Source organism: Petromyzon marinus, chromosome 76 (genome assembly GCF_048934315.1).
Source record: "Petromyzon marinus isolate PM22_M1 ecotype Great Lakes invasive population chromosome 76, UKy_Petmar_22M1.pri1.0, whole genome shotgun sequence".
In the NCBI taxonomy this organism is placed as follows: domain Eukaryota; kingdom Metazoa; phylum Chordata; class Hyperoartia; order Petromyzontiformes; family Petromyzontidae; genus Petromyzon; species Petromyzon marinus.
This window is the reverse complement of record NC_133742.1, coordinates 5,795,056-5,815,581: the sequence shown is the minus strand read 5'-3', so window position 1 is coordinate 5,815,581 and position 20,526 is coordinate 5,795,056. Positions and strand designations below refer to the sequence as shown.

Here is a 20,526-nt window from a genome sequence, read left to right as displayed (position 1 = left end):
AGTCACACAGCCACAGTCACACAGCCACAGTCACACAGTCACACAGCCACAGTCACACAGCCACAGTCACACAGCCACAGTCACACAGTCACACAGCCACAGTGACCACAGTCACACAGCCACACAGTCATACAGTCACAGTGACCACAGTCATACAGTCACAGTCACACAGTCACAGTCACACAGTCTCACAGTCACACAGCCACAGCCACAGTCACACAGCCACACAGTCACACAGTCACAGCCACACAGTCACAGTCACACAGTCACACAGCCGGCACGTCACACGCCTCTTCAGCGGTCAGTTGGGGGGGGGGGGGCGCTGTAGCGGTCACACAGTCACACAGTCTCAGTGACCACAGTCACACAGCCGGCACGTCACACAGCCACAGTCACACAGTCACAGTCACACAGTCACACAGCCGGCACGTCACACGCCTCTTCAGCGGTCAGTTGGGGGGGGGGGGGGGGGCGCTGTAGCGGTCACACAGTCACACAGTCTCAGTGACCACAGTCACACAGCCACACAGTCACACAGTCACAGCCACACAGTCACAGTCACACAGTCACACAGCCGGCACGTCACACGCCTCTTTAGCGGTCAGTTGGGGGGGGGGGGCCCTGTAGCTCACACAGCCACAGTCACACAGTCACACAGCCACAGTGACCACAGTCACAAAGCACAGTCACACAGCCACAGTCACACAGTCACACAGCCACAGTCACAGTGACCACAGTCACACAGCCGTCACGTCACACAGCCACAGTCACACAGCCACAGTCACACAGTCACACAGTCTCAGTGACCACAGTCACACAGCCGGCACGTCACACAGTCACACAGCCACACAGTCACACAGCCACACAGTCACACAGTCACACAGTCGCACAGTCACACAGCCGCACAGTCACACAGTCACACAGTCTCAGTGACCACAGTCACACAGTCGGCACGTCACACAGTCACACAGCCACAGTCACACAGTCACAGTCACACAGTCACAGTCTCACAGTCACACAGTCACAGTGACCACAGTCACAGTCACACAGTCACACAGCCACAGTCACAGTCACACAGTCACACAGCCACAGTCACAGTCACACAGTCACAGTCACACAGTCACACAGCCACAGTCACACAGTAACACAGTGACAGCCACACAGCCACACAGTCTCAGTCACACAGTCACACAGTCACACAGTCACACAGCCACAGTCACACAGTCACACAGTCTCACAGTCACACAGTCACACAGCCACAGTCACACAGTCACACAGTCTCACAGTCACACAGCCACAGTCACACAGTCTCACAGTCACACAGCCTCAGTCACACAGTCACACAGTCTCACAGTCACACAGTCACACAGCCACAGTCACACAGTCACACAGCCACAGTGACCACAGTCACAGTCACACAGCCATCACGTCACACAGCCACAGTCACACAGCCACAGTCACACAGCCACAGTCACACAGTCACACAGTCACACAGCCGTCACGTCACACAGCCACAGTCACACAGCCACAGTCATACAGCCACAGTCACACAGTCACACAGTCATACAGTCACAGAGTCACATAGTCACAGTCACACAGCCACCATCACACAGTCACACAGTCGCAGCCACACAGTAACAGTCACACAGTCACACAGCCACAGTCACACAGTCACAGCCACACAGTCACACAGTCACAGTCACGCAGCCAAAGTCACACAGTCACACAGCCACACAGCCACACAGTCAGTCACACAGCCACACCACCACCACCGTTACCAGTCACACCACAGTCACACCGCCACCCTTACCTCCACCACCGTCACCATCACCACCGTCACACCCCAGTCACACCACCGTCACACCACCGTCACACCACCACCACCACCGTCACACCACCGTCACACCACCGTCACACCACCGTCACACCACCATCACACCACAGTCACACCACCACCCCGGCCGCCTTTGTCTCTCCCCCACAGTGGCACTCACACACGTACAAAGACAAAGCTCCCCCAGGTAGCCTCTAGCAGGCTGTAGGGGCAAGTGCTGTTAGCGAGTAGCGGCAGCGCTACCTTTGAAGGCTATCGGCACTGTGGCTACACACACAGAGGGGGTGGTGGTGTGGCCGGATCCACCGCCACGCCCGGCCGCCTTTGTCTCTCCCCCACAGTGGCAATGTTGACTACACACCGCTCCATGTACTCAGTTGAGGCTGAGTCGACCTAGGTGAGGCCCAGGACCGGTTCAGAGAATCGTCACGTGGTGGTTGTGCTGGCTGTAGAGCCCAGCGTAGCGCTAACCACTGCACCACCGCTCCCGATTACCACAACCACCACCATCATCACCGCAACCACTGTCACCACCGCCACTACCACCACAGCTGCGGTGGTTGTGGCAGTGGTGGCGGTGGTGGCGGTGGTTGTGGTGGTGGTGGTTGTGGTGGTGGTGGTGGCGGTGGTTGTGGTGGTGGTGGCGGTGGTTGTGGTGGTGGTTGTGGTGGTGGTGGTTGTGGTGGTGGCAGTGGTTGTGGTGGTTGTAGTTGTGGTGGTTGTAGTGGTGGTGGTTGTGGTGGTGGTTGTGGTGGTGGTGGTGGTTGTGGTGGTGGCGGTGGTGGCGGTGGTGGTGGTGGTTGTGGTGGTGGCGGTGGTTGTGGTGGTGGTGGTTGTGGTGGTGGTTGTGGTGGTGGTGGTGGTTGTGGTGGTGGTGGTGGTGGTGGTTGGTGGTGGTGGTTGTGGTGGTGGTGGTGGTTGTGGTGGTGGTTGGTGGTGGTGGTTGTGGTGGTGGTGGTGGTTGTGGTGGTGGTGGTGGGTGGTGGTGGTGGTGTGGTGGTGGTGGTGGTTGTGGTGGTGGTGGTGGTGGTTGTGGTGGTGGCGGTGGTTGTGGTGAGAGGAGGAGGAGCAGGAATGTCCACACGCTGGCCTGGCCAATCTCACACCGTGTTTACACTTTAGGGCGAGTGTGTGCGTGTGTGTGAGTGTGTTAGAGTGAGTGAGTGTGTTAGAGTGAGTGAGTGAGTGTGTTAGAGTGAGTGAGTGTGTTAGAGTGAGTGAGTGTGTTAGAGTGTGTGGTGAGTGTGTTAGAGTGTGTGAGTGTGTTAGAGTGAGTGAGTGTGTGTTAGAGTGAGTGAGTGTGTGTTAGAGTGTGTGTTAGAGTGTGTGAGTGTGTGTGAGAGTGTGAGTGAGTGTGTGTGTGAGAGTGTGTGAGTGTGAGTGTCTGTGTATGTATGTGTCTGTGTGTGTCTGTGTGTGTGTGTCTGTGTGTGTGTCTGTGTGTGTGTCTGTGTGTGTGTCTGTGTGTGTGTGTCTGTATGTGTCTGTGTGTGTGTCTGTGTGTGTCTGTGTGTGTCTGTGTATGTGTGTGTCTGTGTGTGTGTGTCTGTGTGTGTGTGTCTGTGTGTGTGTCTGTATGTGTCTGTGTGTGTGTCTGTGTGTGTACTTGGCTGAGTCCAGGCTGAGCAGGAATGCAGAGTCAACATTATTTATTTATTTCTCTTTCCTGACCACGTGTGGAGCGCACACTCAGCCAACCCCCCACCAGCCACCAATCGCCCTCCCACCAATCACCCCCCACCAATCGCCCCCCCCCACCACCAATCACCCCCCACCACACGCACACACAGCCATACATGGGTGAGTGGATGGGTGAGTGAGTGGGTGAGTGAGTGAGTGTATGGGTGGGTGAGTGGGTGAGTGGGTGGGTGAGTGAGTGGGTGAGTGGGTGAGTGGGTGGGTGAGTGAGTGAGTGGTTGGGTGAGTGGGTGGGTGGGTGAGTGGGTGGGTGGGTGAGTGGGTGGGTGGGTGGGTGAGTGGATGGGTGGGTGAGTGGATGGGTGGGTGAGTGGATGGGTGAGTGAGTGGGTGAGTGGGTGAGTGGGTGGGTGGGTGAGTGGGTGGGTGGGTGGGTGAGTGGGTGGGTGGGTGAGTGAGTGAGTGGGTGAGTGAGTGGCTGGGTGAGTGAGTGGGTGAGTGGATGGGTGGGTGGGTGAGTGAGTGATTGGGTGAGTGGGTGAGTGAGTGAGTGGCTGGGTGACTGAGTGAGTGGGTGAGTGGGTGGGTGAGTGAATGATTGGGTGAGTGAGTGGTTGGGTGAGTGAGTGGATGGGTGAGTGAGTGGCTGGGTGAGTGAGTGGTTGGGTGAGTGAGTGAGTGGATGGGTGAGGAGGACTGGGGGACCCCCCCATCACCCCCCTCGCCCCACCCACCATCAACAGCAATCATGGCAGCTGTCAGCAGCTGCTAGGCGCAGCATTGACAGAGTGAGTAGAGATGTGTGAGTGTGTACAGATGTGTGTGTGCAGATTTGTGTATGAGTGTGTGAGTGAGTGTGTGAGTGTGTGAGTGAGTGTGTGTACACACTCTGTCACACTCACACTCACTAACAAACAAAGATCCCCCGTATAACCTCAACAGACTGTACGGGCAAGTGCTGTTAGCGAGCACCTATGAAGGCCGGAACGGTACACGAGGGGGTGGGTGGCCAGCACCACGCCCGACCGCCTTTGTCTCCCTAGTGGCGATATTTACACACCGCACAAGGTACTCATTTGAGGCTGAGTCGACCTAGGGGAGGCCCGGGACCGGTTCAGATAATCGTCACTGGTGTTGGCCGTGAGCGGGAATCGAACCCGGGTCGCCAGGTTCATAGCGCAGCGCGCTGACCGCTACACTACCACTCCCCACACACTCACTAACACACACACTCACACACACACTCACCCACCCAACCACTCACTCAACCACCCACACGCTCACACACCCACGCACACACTCAATCACACTCCCACACTCTCACACACACTCACACACACACTCACACTCTCACTCACACTCTCTCACACTCTCACACACTCACTCACACTCTCACACACTCACAATGCACACTCACAACATACTCACAACACAGTCACACACTCTAACACACTCACTCACACACTCTAACACACTCACTCACACACTCACTCACACTCTCACACACTCACACTCTCACACTCACACACTCACACACACTCTCACACACTCACACACACACACTCATAGACTCACACACTCTCACAAAACAACAACCGCCATTCGACACTAAGTGGCGGTGACATCACCACGATGCTTGTGCCAGGCCATGTGCACCTTGAGGCCACGTGAAGTATCGAACGCCCGCTGGCAGGTCACGGGGCAGACCCAAGTGCCACGGGTCGACTGACTGAGATGACTGAGATGACTGGCTGATGCACCACCTGTGCCCCCTACTGTGCCAACCTGATGTGCTTTCGCCACCCGGCGCTCCGCTCGTTGTTGTGAGCGTCGCTCCTCGGCCCTCCGTTGTTGTTGGAGGGTGACTACCTCCAATTGCCCAGTAGCGTCCTTCACGAGCCTCCTCCACAGAGGCCCATCTTTACACCGCTGGTACCAGTCGGCAAGTCCACTCAGCTCCACGTCCTCCTGTACCACATCACTCCATCTCTTCTCTAGCCCGTGCCGCGCCCGTTTAGCCCCCTCGATCCGGCCGAACAAAAGCTGTTTCGGCATGCGGTGGCTGGGCATGTGGGCTACATGACCCAGCCAACGCAGCCTTGCCTGCCGGAGGAGCTCACCGATGGGACCTTGCCCAGACCTTTCAAGAATTTGTGAGCTCCTCACACAATCCAGCCTGGTTAAACCCAGGATGGATCGTAGGCAGGCTAGCCTAAATGTTTCTAACCGGCGAAGATGTTCCATTAGGGGGGTCCACGTTTCGCAAGCGTAGAGAAGGGAGGGAATGACCGTGGCCGAGAAGACCTGAAGCTTAGTGCGGAGCGACAGACCAGGTAGCTTCCACACAGCGTTACGCAACCGATGAAAAGATATTGCCGCTCGACTGATTCGGAGTGAGACCTCTGCTGTTAAACTGGAGCCAGTCATAAGCACACTGCCCAGGTATGGGAAACTCTCCACTCTCTCCACAACTGCCCCATCACCGATTGGGAGTTGTGGGGGTGGAGTGTCCGATGGTACAAAATACCCAGGCTGGTGCTTAGTTTTGGTGGGGCTGATGGTAAGGCCCCATTTCTTAATGGCACGCTCCAGTCTCAGCAGCAGCGTCTCCAACTCCTCCTCCTAATGAGCAGCTATTACCAAATCATCGGCATACATAACGTGGTTGAGCAATAGGGAGCCATCCCTTGACCGCACCCGGGCATCGATCAGCCTCCCATTATATCTGTACCAAATGGAGATTCCCCCAGTACAGCTATTGAAGACTTCACGAACTACGTGGTCAAAATAGATGTTAAATAATGTGGGAGCCAGACACACACGCACAGACACACAGACACACACAGACACAAACACACACACAGACACAAACACACACACAGACACACACACAGACACACACGCAGACACACAGACACACGCAGACACACGCAGACACACAGAAACACACAGACACACACACAGACACATGCGAGCACAGACACACGCAGACACACGCAGACACAAAGACACAAAGACAAAAACACACAACAGACACACAGACATAGACACACACACGTGCAGACACACACGCGCAGACACACACTCGCAGACACACACACAGACACACACACAGACATACACACACTCGCAGACACACACACAGCCATACACACAGACAGACACACAGACACACACAGACACACACAGAAACAGACACACAGAGAAAAAGACACAGACACACAGAAACAGACACACACAGACACACATAGACAGACAGACATACACACAGACACACACAGACACACACAGACACACACAGACAGACACAGACACAGACAGACAGACACAGACAGACAGACACACACAGACAGACAGACACACGCAGACACACAGACAAACTGTAGGGGCAAGTGCCGTTAGCGAGTAGAAGCAGCGCTACCTATGAAGGCTACCGGCACTGTGGCTACACACACAGTGGTGGGTGGTGGTGTGGCCAGGACCACCACGCCCGGCCGCCTTTGTCTCTCCCCCAGTGGCGATGTTCACTACTCGCACTGCATCAGCTACTCGGTTGAGGCTGAGCCGACCTAGGGGGAGGTCCAGGATCGCTTCAATCAATCGCCACCGGTTTTGACCGTGAGCGGGTATCGAACTGGGGCCTCTGCCCGATTCGTAGCGCTAACCGCTGCGCCACCGCTCCCCCCCCACCCTCGTATCACGAGAGTGACGTTAACTACCTCGCCTGGTACACAGGAGGGCGTGGGTTCAATCCCAGACACTGAGAGATGTTGACTACCTCGCCTGGTACACAGGAGTGCGTGGGTTCAATCCCAGACACTGAGAGATGTTGACTACCTCGCCTGGTACGCAGGAGGTCGTGGGTTCAATCCCAGACACTGAGAGATGTTGACTACCTCGCCTGGTACACAGGAGGTCATGAGTTCAATCGCAGACACTGAGAGATGTTGACTATCTCGCCTGGTACGCAGGAGGTCGTGGGTGCAATCCCAGACACTGAGAGATGTTGACTACCTCGCGTGGTACGCAGGAGGGCGTGGGTTCAATCCCAGACACTGAGAGATGTTGACTACCTCGCCTGGTACACAGGAGGTCGTGGGTTCAATCCCAGACACTGAGAGATGTTGACTACCTCGCCTGGTATGCAGGAGGTCGTGGGTTCAATCCCAGACACTGAGAGATGTTGACTACCTCGCCTGGTACACAGGAGGTCATGAGTTCAATCCCAGACACTGAGAGATATTGACTATCTCGCCTGGTACGCAGGAGGTCGTGGGTGCAATCCCAGACACTGAGAGATGTTGACTACCTCGCCTGGTACACAGAAGTGCGTGGGTTCAATCCCAGACAGAGAGATGTTGACTACCTCGCCTGGTACACAGGAGGTCGTGGGTTCAATCCCAGACACTGAGAGATGTTGACTACCTCGCCTGGTACACAGGAGGGCGTGGGTTCAATCCCAGACCCTGAGAGATGATGACTACTTCGCCTGGTACACAGGAGGTCGTGGGTTCAATCCCAGACACTAAGAGATGTTGACTACCTCGCCAGGTACATAGGAGGTTGTGGGTTCAATCCCAGACCCTGAGTGATGTTAACTACCTCGCCTGTTACACAGGAGGTCGTGTTCTGCAGATGTAGATCCCACTGGTTCTTCGCGTTCTGCAGATGTAGATGCCACTGGTCCTTCACGTTCTGTAGATGTAGATGCCACTGGTTCTTCACGTTCCGCAGATGTAGATGCCACTGGTCCTTCACGTTCTACTGATGTAGATGCCACTGGTTCATGTTCTGTAGATGTAGATGCCACTGCTTCTTCACGTTCTGTAGATGCCACTGGTTCTTCACTTTCTGCAGATGTAGATGCCACTGGATCTTCACGTTCTGCAGATGTAGATGCCACTGGTTCTTCACGTTCTGCAGATGTAGATGCCACTAGTTCTTCACGTTCTGCAGATGTAGATGCCACTGGATCTTCACGTTTTGCAGTTGTAGATGCCACTGGTTCTTCATGTTCTGTAGATGTAGATGCCACTGGTTCTTCATGTTCTGGGGTCTCTGTGTCTCTATGCGTCTCTATGGGTCTCTGTGCATCTCTATGTATCTCTATGGGTCTCTATGTGTCTCTATGGGTCTCTGTGCATCTCTATGGGTCTCTATAGGTCTCTATAGGTCTCTATGTATCTCTATGGGTCTCTATGTATCTCTATGGGTCTCTGTGTATCTGTATGGGTCTCTATGTATCTCTATGTGTTTCTATGGGTCTCTATGTATCTCTATGGGTCTGTATGCATCTCTATATATCTCTATGGGTCTCTGTGCATCTCTATGGGTCTCTATGCATCTCTATTGGTCTCTATGTATCTCTATGTATCTCTGTGTGTTTCTATGGGTCTCTATGTATCTCTATGTATCTCTATGGGTCTCTATGCATCTCTATGGGTCTCTATGTATCTCTGTGTATCTCAATGGGTCTTTATGCGTCACTATGGGTCTCTGTGCATCTCTATGGGTCTCTATGTATCTCTATGGGTCTCTATGAATCTGTATGGGTCTCTGTGTATCTCTATGGGTCTCTATGTATCTCTATGGGTCTCTATGTATCTTTATGTATCTCTATGGGTCTCTATGCATCTCTATATATCTCTGTGGGTCTATGTGCATCTCTATGCATCTCTGTGGGTCTCTGTGCATCTCTATGTATCTCTATGTATCTCTGTGGGTCTCTGTGATATAAATGCCACGTGGCTGAGCTGCTATCACGCTGTGATGGGCAGGGGCTGCACCAACAGCTGGGGCATTAACACCCTGGTCAGATTAGAAATAGTTTATAGTGGGTGAGATGGGGTTGGCGTGACCGCTTTGTGTTGCAGGGTGCTGGCCGGTCGAACCGGTTGTAGTGGTGGGATGGGCTGGCGTCCCACACGGGGAGAGAGAGAGGGGAGAGAGAGAGAGGGGGTAGAGAGAGAGGGGGGGGGGGGTAGAGAGAGAGAGGGGGGGTAGAGAGAGAGGGGGGAGAGAGAGAGGGGGGTAGAGAGAGAGAGGGGGGTAGAGAGAGAGGGGGGTAGAGAGAGAGAGGGGTAGAGTGAGAGGGGGTAGAGTGAGAGGGGGTAGAGTGAGAGGGGGTAGAGAGAGAGGGGGTAGAGAGAGAAAGGGGAGAGAGAGAGGGGGTAGGGAGAGAGGGGGTAGAAGAGAGGGAGTAGAGAGAGAAAGGGGAGAGAGAGAGGGGGTAGAGAGAGAGGGGGTAGAGAGAGAGGGAGTAGAGAGAGAGAGGGGAGAGAGAGAGGGGGTAGGGAGAGAGGGGGTAGAGAGAGAAAGGGGAGAGAGAGAGGGGGTAGAGAGAGAGGGGGTAGAGAGAGAGGGAGTAGAGAGAGAAAGGGGAGAGAGAGAGGGGGTAGGGAGAGAGGGGGTAGAGAGAGAGGGGAGAGAGAGAGGGGGTAGAGAGAGAGGGGGTAGAGAGAGAGGGGGTAGAGAGAGAGAGGGGGTAGAGAGAGAGGGGTAGAGAGAGAGAGGGGGTAGAGAGAGGGGAGGTAGAGAGAGAGGGGAGGTAGAGAGAGAGGGGGGGTAAGAGAGAGAGGGGGGGTATAGAGAGAGGGGGGTAGAGAGAGAGAGGGGGTAGAGAGAGAGAGAGGGGGTAGAGAGAGAGAGGGGGTAGAGAGAGAGAGAGGGGTAGAGAGAGGGGGGGGTAGAGAGAGAGGGGGTAGAGAGAGAGAGGGGTAGAGAGAGAGGGGGGTAGAGAGAGGGGGGTAGAGAGAGGGGGGTAGAGAGAGGGGGGGGTAGAGAGAGAGGGGGTAGAGAGAGAGAGGGGGTAGAGAAAGAGAGGGGTAGAGAGAGGGGGGGGGGTAGAGAGAGAGGGGGGTAGAGAGAGAGAGGGGTTAGATAGAGAGGGGGGGTAGAGAGAGAGGGGGGGTAAGAGAGAGAGGGGGTAGAGAGAGAGGGGTAGAGAGAGAGAGGGGTAGAGAGAGAGAGGGTAGAGAGAGAGGGGGTATAGAGAGAGGGGAGGTAGAGAGAGAGGGGGTAGAGAAAGAGGGGGTAGAGAGAGGGGGTAGAGAGAGAGGGGTAGAGAGAGGGGGTAGAGAGAGAGGTGGGTGAAGAGGGGGGGTAGAGAGAGAGAGAGAGGGGGGTAGAGAGAGAGAGGGTGGGCAAGAGAGAGAGGGGGGGGTAGAGAGAGAGGGGGGGGGTTAGGGTAGAGAGAGAGGGGGTAGAGAGAGGGGGGGTAGAGAGAAAGAGAAGGGTAGAGAGAGAGGGGGGGTAAGAGAAAGAGGGGGGATAGAGAGAGAGAGGGGGGGGGGTAGAGAGAGAGAGGGGAGAGAGGAGAGTGGGGTAGAGAGAGAGGGGGTAGGAGAGAGGGGGTTGAGAGAGAGGGGGGTAGAGAGAGAGAGCGAGAAATCTTTTGTTAAATATTTCATTTAAAAAGGGCGGGGGTGGGGGAGGGTTAACATAAAACGAAGCATTTAAAAAAACCCAAATGATGAATGGAGCAAAGTGCCGACTACACCGAGCATCGTCTTGATTCCTCTGATCGTAAAAATAAAGAGAGAATGGGAGAGTTAGAAGGGGGGGGGTAGAGGGACTGCTACTTCTGAGCCGCCTATAACGCTGTGTAACACGATTTTTTGGTCCATGGGTACTAAGTTGTATTTCCTCATTGCTTATGCCTCAAAAGTACAGGACGTGGCTATGATTGTTATTATTGTTACCCGCAAGCTTTTGCCTCTGCGACCAGGGATTTTTATGCGAATGCGTGACACAAATGGGCCCACACGTTTTCCCGGTGACACTCGGCACATTTCGAAATGTCACTGTACGTATTGTGCGTGCGTACGTCCGTAATAAAGGTTTTTTTTTGGGTTGGATCGCGTTATTTATAAATGCGTTGTAACCCTCCACTGCCCGACACGGCCATTCAGCAAAAAAAAGTGTCACGTTGACAGAAGACAAAATAGTTCACTACTTTAGCCCACCGGTGTGTTGAATGTTGTGGATTCACTCTTCAACACACCGGTGTGTGGGGCCAAAGTAGTGAACTACTTGGTCTTTTCGATTAAAAGCTTTCGTGACTGCAAGGATTCATCTTCTTTGGCTCTTTCGGTAAAGTCGCGTAGAATGAGGATAAAATCATAAATTAATAAAATGAAATAACACAATAAAATTCTCACGACGTTTTGGCCACAGCACAAGCGGCCTTCTTCAGGTGAAAGGAACAGACCTGTCGGGACGACAGAGCTAAGCTCGCCTGAAGAAAGGCCACTTGTGTTGTGGCCGAAACGTCGTGAGAATTTAATTGCGTTGTTTTATTTATTAATTATTTTATTCTCATTTATACGTGACTTTACCGAAAGAACCAAAGAAGATACTTTGTCTTTTGTCAACGGGACGCTTTTTTTTTTGCTGATTGGCCGTGTCGGCGGCGGTGGTGGGTTACGACACATTTATAAATAACGCGATCCAACCCAAAAACTACGTTTATCATGAATGATGTTGGTCGCGAAAGCCGGACGTGCTAAAACGTGCGTACGTGTGTACGCACGTGCTATACGTATCCATGTTGTATGTACGTATGTTGCGGGGCGAGTCCAACCGAGTCGCGGACGCTATCTCGGGAGGAAACACCGTTGATTCGCGCGACGGCACGTGACGTAACGACGAAACTACGCTCGGGTCTCGAGCGCCCGCCTCGCCACGCCACGGCAGAACTCGACGCGGTTCGCGCTGTCCCGGTCCGGGCCACGAGCCCGGGTCCCGGTACCGCGCGGCCGGAGGCTTCTTCTCCCCCGCCGTGGATCTTCCAACGCCGACACTTGAAGAAGAACCCACGGGGCCCCTCGCTGAGCTGTCGTTGCACTGCTCCCGGGCTGCGGCTGGCTCCGCCCAACTGCCAGACTCCTGGAGCTCCTTCTTGAATGTTCCGTAGAGCCCCTCGGAACCATGTGACCACCCCTCAGCCACGCCCACCTGCCAGGCTCCTTCTTCTTGAATGTTCCATAGAGCCCCTCGGAACCATGTGACCACCCCTCAGCCCCGCCCACCTGCCAGGCTCCTCCTTCTTGAATGTTCCCGAGAGCCCCTCGGAACCATGTGACCGCCCCCGCGGCCCCGCCCACCTTCCAGGCTCCTCCTTCTCGAATGTTCCCGAGAGCCCCTCGGAACCATGTGACCACCCCTCGGCCCCGCCCACCTTCCAGGCTCCTCCTCCTCAAATGTTCCCTAGAGCCCCTCGGAACCATGTGACCACCTCTCAGCCCCGCCCACCTGCCAGGCTCCTCCTTGAATGTTCCCCTAGAGCCCCTCAGAACCATGTGACCACCCCTCGGCCCCGCCTACCTTCCAGGCTCCTCCTCGAATGTTCCCTAGAGCCCCTCAGAACCATGTGACCACCCCTCAGCCCCGCCCACCTGCCAGGTTCCTCCTCCTCGAATGTTCCCGAGAGCCCCTAGGAACCATGTGACCACCCCTCAGCCCTGCCCACCTTCCAGGCTCCTTCTCGAATGTTCCCTAGAGCCCCTAGGAACCATGTGACCGCCCCCTCAGCCCTGCCCACCGGTCTTCCCCCCTCCAGTATCGTGAGGTGCCACCGCGCTGACCAGGGCTCACCCGACCACCACTAGAGTCATTACGGGCAGCCCGCAACCCGGGCTGCCCGTCATGACAACATTGCCGGCCGTGACTTTGCAAGTCCTGGCACCGCATAGTGACAAGTACAGTCACTACAGTGGCATGTATGCTTTTTTGTACGTGCGTTGTACGTGTAGTTTTATAATGACGACGAATACACTTCTTATGAGGCACACTCTCTTACACAGTTGCTAACACACAGAGGGGTATACGGTCCCCTCACCCGATACCCTAAGAAAGTACAGCCTCTGGACTTAGCGTGACCTACACACAGGTCTCTTCCTAACCTAAGGAGGTACAGCCTCCGGACTTAGCGTGACCTACACACAGGTCTCTTGATACCTAAGGAGGCACAGCCTCCGGACTTAACGTGACCTACACACAGGTCTCGTGATACCTAAGGAGGTACAGCCTCCGGACTTAGCGTGACCTACACACAGCTCCCTTGCTAACCTAAGGAGGTACAGCCTCCAGACTTAGCGTGACCTACACACAGCTCTCTTGCTAACCTAAGGAGGTACAGCCTCCGGACTTAGCGTGACCTACACACAGGTCTCTTGTTAACCTAAGGAGGTACAGCCTCCAGACTTAGCGTGACCTACACACAGCTCCCTTGCTAACCTAAGGAGGTACAGCCTCCGGACTTAGCGTGACCTACACACAGGTCTCTTGATACCTAAGGAGGTACAGCCTCCGGACTTAGCGTGACCTACACACAGCTCTCTTGCTAACCTAAGGAGGCACAGTCTCCAGACTTAGCGTGACCTACACACAGCTCCCTTGCTAACCTAAGGAGGTACAGCCTCCGGACTTAGCGTGACCTACACACAGGTCTCTTGATACCTAAGGAGGTACAGCCTCCGGACTTAGCGTGACCTACACACAGCTCTCTTGCTAACCTAAGGAGGCACAGTCTCCAGACTTAGCGTGACCTACACACAGCTCTCTTTCTAACCTAAGGAGGCACAGTCTCCAGACTTAGCGTGACCTACACACAGCTCTCTTGATACCTAAGGAGGTACAGCCTCCAGACTTAGTGTGACCTACACACAGGTCTCTTCCTAACCTAAGGAGGTACAGCGTCCTATCTTGGCGGGACTTACTCACACGTCCACCGCTATCCCAGAGTCCTCCGGCTGGGACCTAGGGGAGTCTATTTGACCCACCGCTGGCCCGGCGGGTCTTGACCTCTGGTTAGGCCGAGCATTAGCCTTCAGAAGGGGTGGGAGGCTGGGTCCAGGGTCCTGGCTATCTTCAGCCCGGGCTTCTGTCTTCGTGCAGAGAGAGAACTCCTCGCCGCGCTCTGCGCGCTCACCCTTCTTATACCCGTTTGTGGCCAGGTGTAACCAATCACACACTAACACGTGGCACTGTCTGATTGGTTCTTACCAAACCGTGGCTACGATCCACTTGACCATGTCTGACCCCAATCGTTATTCACACACAGAGAGGTAACGCTGCACTGCCCCTACACTATACACTACTATACACCATATACTACACTATACACTACTATACACTACACTATACACTACACAACTATATACTACACTATACACTACACTACTATACACTACACTATACACTACACTATACACTACACTATACACTACACTATACACTACTGTACACTACACTATACACTTCACAACTATATACTACACTATACACTACACTACTATACACTACACTATACACTACACTATACACAACACTATACACTACACTATACACTACACTATACACTATACTATACACTATACTATACACTACACTACTATACACTACACTATACACTACATTATACACTACACAACTATACACTACACTATACACTACACTACTATACACTACACTATACACTACACTATACACTACACTATACACTACACTATACACTACACTATACACTACACAGGTAACGCTGCACTGCCCCCTTGATACCTGGTGGCAATGCAGGTTACTGAACAGTGAGTAGTTAGCACCTCTACATATGTGTATGTTGTACATGTGTGTGTGTGTTGTATGTATGTTGCTCTCTATGCATCTCCATGGGTCTCGATGCACCTGTAATTTCCACACCGGTGGCGGTGTTGGTGTCACCGGCAGCGATGTCACCGGTGCCGGCTGCAGTGTCACCGGTGCCGGGTGTGATGTCGGTGGTGCCTGCTGCGGTGCCGCCGGTGCCGGATGCGGTGTCACCTGTGGCATTAACCAGTGTGCCGGTGCATCCCACCACCACAACAACCACACCCACCACGACCACCACCTCCACCACACCCACCACTTCCACCGCCACCACGCCCACTACACCACAACAACTACACCCACCACCACACCCACCACCACCACCAAACCAACCCACCACCACCACCACCACACCCACCACCACCACCACAACAACTACACCCACCACCACACCCACCACCACCACCACCAAACCAACCCACCACCTCCACCACACCCACCACCACCACCAAACCAACCCCGCCGCCGCCACGCCCGCCGCCGCAAGCAGGCTTCCGCCGCCTCTGCCTGGACGACCTGCGCAAGGCGTGCGTGGTGAAGGACGTGCAGCGCTACATCCTGTGCCGCCTCGACCGCGAGGAGGCCCTCCGGCGGCAGCTGACGCCCGACACGGCCGACGTGCTCAACCAGCTGCACATCAAGAGCAACGGCTGCATCCTGTACCTGGAGCGGGCGCTGGACGGGGCCGCCGGCGGGCTCGTCGCCCTCGCCGACGTCCGCGGCATCCCCGGCACCCTCAACGGCCTCTACCTGTGGCTGTGCCAGCGGCTGTTCGCCCGCAAGCAGTTCGGGCGCGTCCAGCCGGCGCTCAACGCCGTGCTGGCCGCCGGCGGGCCGATCGCCGAGGACGAGATCTACGGCGCCGTGCGGACGCGCAACGCGGCGCTCACCCGGGACGAGTTCGCCCGGCGGACGCTGCCGGCGCTCGGCAGGGTGCTGGCGGACGCCGGCGCCGGCAAGATCCTCTTCCACCGCAGCTTCGCCGAGTGGCTGCTCGACGTGAAGCACTGCACCCAGAAGTTCCTGTGCAGCGCCGCCGAGGGTCACGCCATGCTCGCCGCCAGCCTGGCGCTGCGCGGTCGCCGCCTCTCGCCGGCGCGGACGCTGGACCTGGCGCACCACCTGGCGCGCGCCGGCCTGGGGCTCCGCGCGCACCACCTGGCGCTGTGGCTGGCGTGGAGCGGAGCGCCGGTGGGCGCGGCGCTGAGGCACGCCGAGGCCGGCGGCGGCGGCGGCGGCGGCGGCGGGTACGACGAGAACACGCTGCGGCTGCTGGCGGCCGCCGGCGGCCTCGGCGGGGACCCGGCGGGGGACGACGCCGCGGCCGCGGCCGCCGCCGCCGCCGACGACGTGGACCGGGCGGACGCCGAGGGCCGCACGCCGCTGGCCCGCGCGGCGCGCGCCGGCGACGCCGAAGCGGCCGCCCTCCTGCTGGCGCGGGGCGCCGACCCGGAGGCGGAGGACGCCGACGGGCGCGCGCCGCTGAACCTGGCGGCGCGGCAGGGCCACGCCCGCGCGGTCGCCCTGCTCCTGGCGCGGGGCGCCGACCCCGACCACGCCGACCGCGACGGCTGGACGCCGCTGCGCGCCGCCGCCCGGGGCGGCCACGGCGAGGCGGTGTCGGCGCTGCTGGCCGCCGGCGCCCGCGTGGACCGCGCCGACCGGCGCCGGCGGACGGCGCTGCGGGCGGCCGCGTGGGGCGGCCACGAGGCCGTGGCGCTGCGGCTGCTGGCGGCGGGCGCGGCGGCGGACCGGCCCGACGCGGAGGGGCGCACGCCGCTCATCGCCGCGGCCTACATGGGCCACGCCGACGTCGCCCGCCGGCTGCTGGACGCCGGCGCCCGCGTGGACCACCGCGACGCCGACGGGCGCACGGCGCTGGCCGTGGCGGCCCTCGGCGCGCCGGGCGGCGGCCACGCGGCCGCGGCGGCGCTCCTCCTGGAGCGGGGCGCCGACCCGGACCTGGCCGACCGCGACGGCGCCACGCCGCTGCTGGCGGCCGCCTCGGAGGGCCGCGCCGACGTCGCCGAGCTCCTGCTGGAGGCCGGCGCCGACCCGGACCTGGCCGACCGGCGCGGCGCCACGCCGCTGCTGGCGGCCGCGGCCGCGGGCCGGCCGGAGGCGGCGGCCGCCCTCCTGCTGTGGGGCGCCGCCGCCGACGCGGTGGACGCCGACGGCCGCACGGCCCTGGGCCTGGCGGCGGCCCGCGGCTGCGAGGGCTGCGTGGGCCTCCTGCTGCGTCGGGGCCTCGACGAGAGCCACCGGGACGACGCGGGGTGGACGCCGCTGCACCTCGCGGCGTTCGCGGGCCGGGCGGCGGTGTGCGAGGCCCTCGCCGGGCACGGGGCCCGCGTCGGCGAGGCGGACGACGACGGCCGCGTGCCGCTGGTGCTCGCCGCGCAGGAGGGCCACGAGCGCTGCGTGGAGGCCCTCCTGCGGCTGGGCTCGCCCGTCGACCGCCGGGGCTACGACGGGCGTAACGCGCTGCTGGCGGCCGCCCGCGAGGGCCACGCCGGCATCGTCCGCCTGCTGCTGGGGCCCGCCGGCGGCGCCGACGCCGACTGCCGGGACGCCGACGGGCGCCCCGCCCTCTACGCCGTGGCGCTGGAGGGCCGCGCCGACGTGGCCCGGCTGCTGCTCGACGCCGGCGCCGACCCCGAGGCGGCCGACGCGGAGGGCCGCACGGCGCTGCACGCGGCCGCGTGGCGGGGCCACGTCGGGGCCGTGCGGGCCCTGCTCGAGGCCGGCGCCGACCCCGACTCGGAGGACGGCGAGCGGCGGACGCCGCTGCAGTCGGCCGCGTGGCGGGGCCGCGCCGGGGCCGTGCGGGCCCTGCTGGCCGGGGGCGCCCGGCCCGACCGCGCCTGCAACCAGGGCGCGACGGCGCTGTGCGTCGCGGCGCAGGAGGGCCACGCCGAGGCGGCGAGGGCGCTGCTGGAGGCCGGCGCCGACCCGGCGCACGCCGACCGCTTCGGGCGCACGCCGCTGCGCGTCGCCGCCCGGGGCGGCCACGCCGACATCGTGCGCCTGCTGGAGGAGTTCGGCGCCGGTGGGGGGGGGGGAGCGTCCGCGGCGTGCCGGGCGCCGCCGCCGCAGGAGCAGCAGGAGCAGCAGCGGCGGCGGCAGCGGCGGCGGCCGCCGGACGCCCGCGGCGAGGCGCCGGGTTCCACGGTGACGTCCGCCGGATCCGGTAGCGCCGGCGAGGGCGGCGCCTGCCGCCGGCGACAGCGCCGGCTGAGCGAGTCGTCGGAGTCGCCCGGCTCGACCGGCGACCGCCAGCGGTCCTTCGGCGCCGGCGGCGGGCCCTGCCAGAGGGGGCCGCTGCCGCCGCCGCCGCCGCCGGCAACAGCGGCGGCGGCGACGCCTCCGTCGAACCGCTCCCTGCAGAGCTCCAAGACCTCGTCGCTGCGCACCGCCACCTCCTCATCGTCGTCGTCGGCAGCCACGGCGCAGACGGTGCCCTTCGACAGCCTCCAGCCCGGCGTAGCCGGCGCCGCCTGCGCCGGCTACGCCGCGCCGCCGCCGCCGCCGTCGCCGTCGGCGCTCAGCTTCACCGAGCAGATCCAGCGGCACTCGCTACCGCGCAGCGGCGGCAGCAGCCGGGGCTCGTCGGCGCTGGCGTCGCCGGCCACGCCGGGCCGGGAGACGCCGGCGTGGCCGGCGCCGGCGGCGGCGCGGCGGGGCGCCCCGGCGGCGACGCCGGCGTCTCCCGGCGGGAGCAGCGCCTCGCCGGAGAGTCCGGTACGAGGCGCCGGCGACCGCCGCCACCGTCGGCGACGCGACCCGGCGTCGCCCACGGGCGGCACCGGCGCCGCCGGCGACGCCCGGCGGCCCTCCAGGACGAGCAGCGAGGACGCGGCGCCGGCGGTGTCTCCGCGGCGCCGGCTGCTCCTCGTCGCGCCGACGACCGCCGTCGGGACCGCCGCCGTCGCGGGCCGCGGCGACCCGGCGACGGCGGCGCCGTCTCCGCCGCCGGCGCCGCCGCCGGGAGCCGGGCACCAGCGGCGCTCGGAACCGCCGGGCGAAGAACGGCAACGGCAGCAGCAGCAGCAGCAGCAGCGGCAGAAGAAACGCAACGGCATTGTCACGAACCCCAACTACGGCCTCAACCACGGCGCGCAGCAGCAGCAGCAGCAGCTAGCGGCGGCACCGGCGACGTTGCCGGCGTTGCCGACGTTGCCGGCGTGTCCCCGGCCCGCCGTGGAGCCGGTGCCGCTGGGCGCCAAGCAGGCGATGAGGCTGCAGCTGGAGGGCGCCGCCCGCAAGAAGGAGACGCCGCTTTGACGGGGTGACGCTGACTGTGTGACGCCGTGACGCTGTGACGCTGGCGGTGTGACGCTGACCGTGTGACGCTGCGACGGTGTGACGCTGGCGGTGTGACGCCGTGATGCTGGCGGTGTGACGCTGGCGGTGTGACACTGCGACGGTGTGACGCTGTGATGGCGTGACGCCGTGACGCTGGCGGTGTGACGCTGTGATGGCGTGACGCCGTGACGCTGGCGGTGTGACGCTGTGACATTGTGACGCTGGCGGTGTGACGCTGGCGGTGTGACGCTGACGGTGTCACTGTGACGGCACGGACGTTGGGGGCGCCGTGGGTGTGGGGGGGTGTCAGCGCCGTGCCGACGTCGCGCGCCGGACCCGGCGCGCGGCCGCGTGCAGCGCCGTGCGGCCCTCCGCGTCGGCCGCCTCGGGGTCGGCGCCGGCGTCGAGCAGCAGCCGGGCCACGTCGGCGCGGCCCTCCAGCGCCACGGCGTAGAGGGCGGGGCGCCCGTCGGCGTCCCGGCAGTCGGCGTCGGCGCCGCCGGCGGGCCCCTTCTCGGCGTGGGGGGTTGGAAGCGCCGGCGACGCTTTGCGATTGGTTTAGCTTGTTAGCTTGTTAGTTAGCTTGTTTGTTAGTTTGTACGTTTTTTAGTTAGTTTGTTAGCTGGTTAGCTTGTTTGTTAGTTTGTTGTTTCTCCCTCTTCTTTCGCCCGCGGGCGTAGCGGGCGGAGTGGCGGACCCTGGGAGGTGGCGCCGGCGTCGGACGCAGCGGCACGGAGTCACCGGCCATCCCCTCTCCGTCCACCCATCACGCCCCCCCCCCCTCACCCCCCCCCATCACGTCCCCCCTCACCCCCCTCCCCTCTCCCCCCTCCCCTCTCCCCCCCTCCCCTCTCCCCCCCTCCCCATCACTGCCACGAACTGCGCAGAACTTCACTGCGATTGCCAATCACGGAGGTGGTGATGGTGCCGTGTGTGTGTGTGGTGATGGTGGTGTGTGTGTGTGTGGTGATGGTGCCGTGTGTGGTGATGGTGGTGTGTGTGTGTGTGTTGATGGTGGTGTGTGTGTGTGGTGATGGTGGTGGCGTGTGTGTGTGTGTGGTGATGGTGGTGTGTGTGTGTGGTGATGGTGGTGGCGTGTGTGTGTG

The 20,526-nt window shown here is 60.0% G+C and overlaps 1 protein-coding gene across 1 annotated transcript in view; it reads left to right on the top strand.

The window, feature by feature from the left end:
- The window catches only part of LOC116958361 (ankyrin repeat domain containing 50), a 30,585-nt gene extending 10,366 nt beyond the window's left edge, over positions 1 to 20,219 (top strand). Inside the window, exon 3 of the mRNA XM_076056553.1 lies at positions 15,606 to 20,219. Within this exon, the coding sequence (XP_075912668.1) occupies positions 15,606 to 19,399 (3,794 nt within the window). The 3' untranslated portion in view covers positions 19,400 to 20,219. The remainder of the gene's footprint in view (positions 1 to 15,605) is intronic.
- The last annotated feature ends 307 nt before the right edge of the window (positions 20,220 to 20,526 follow it).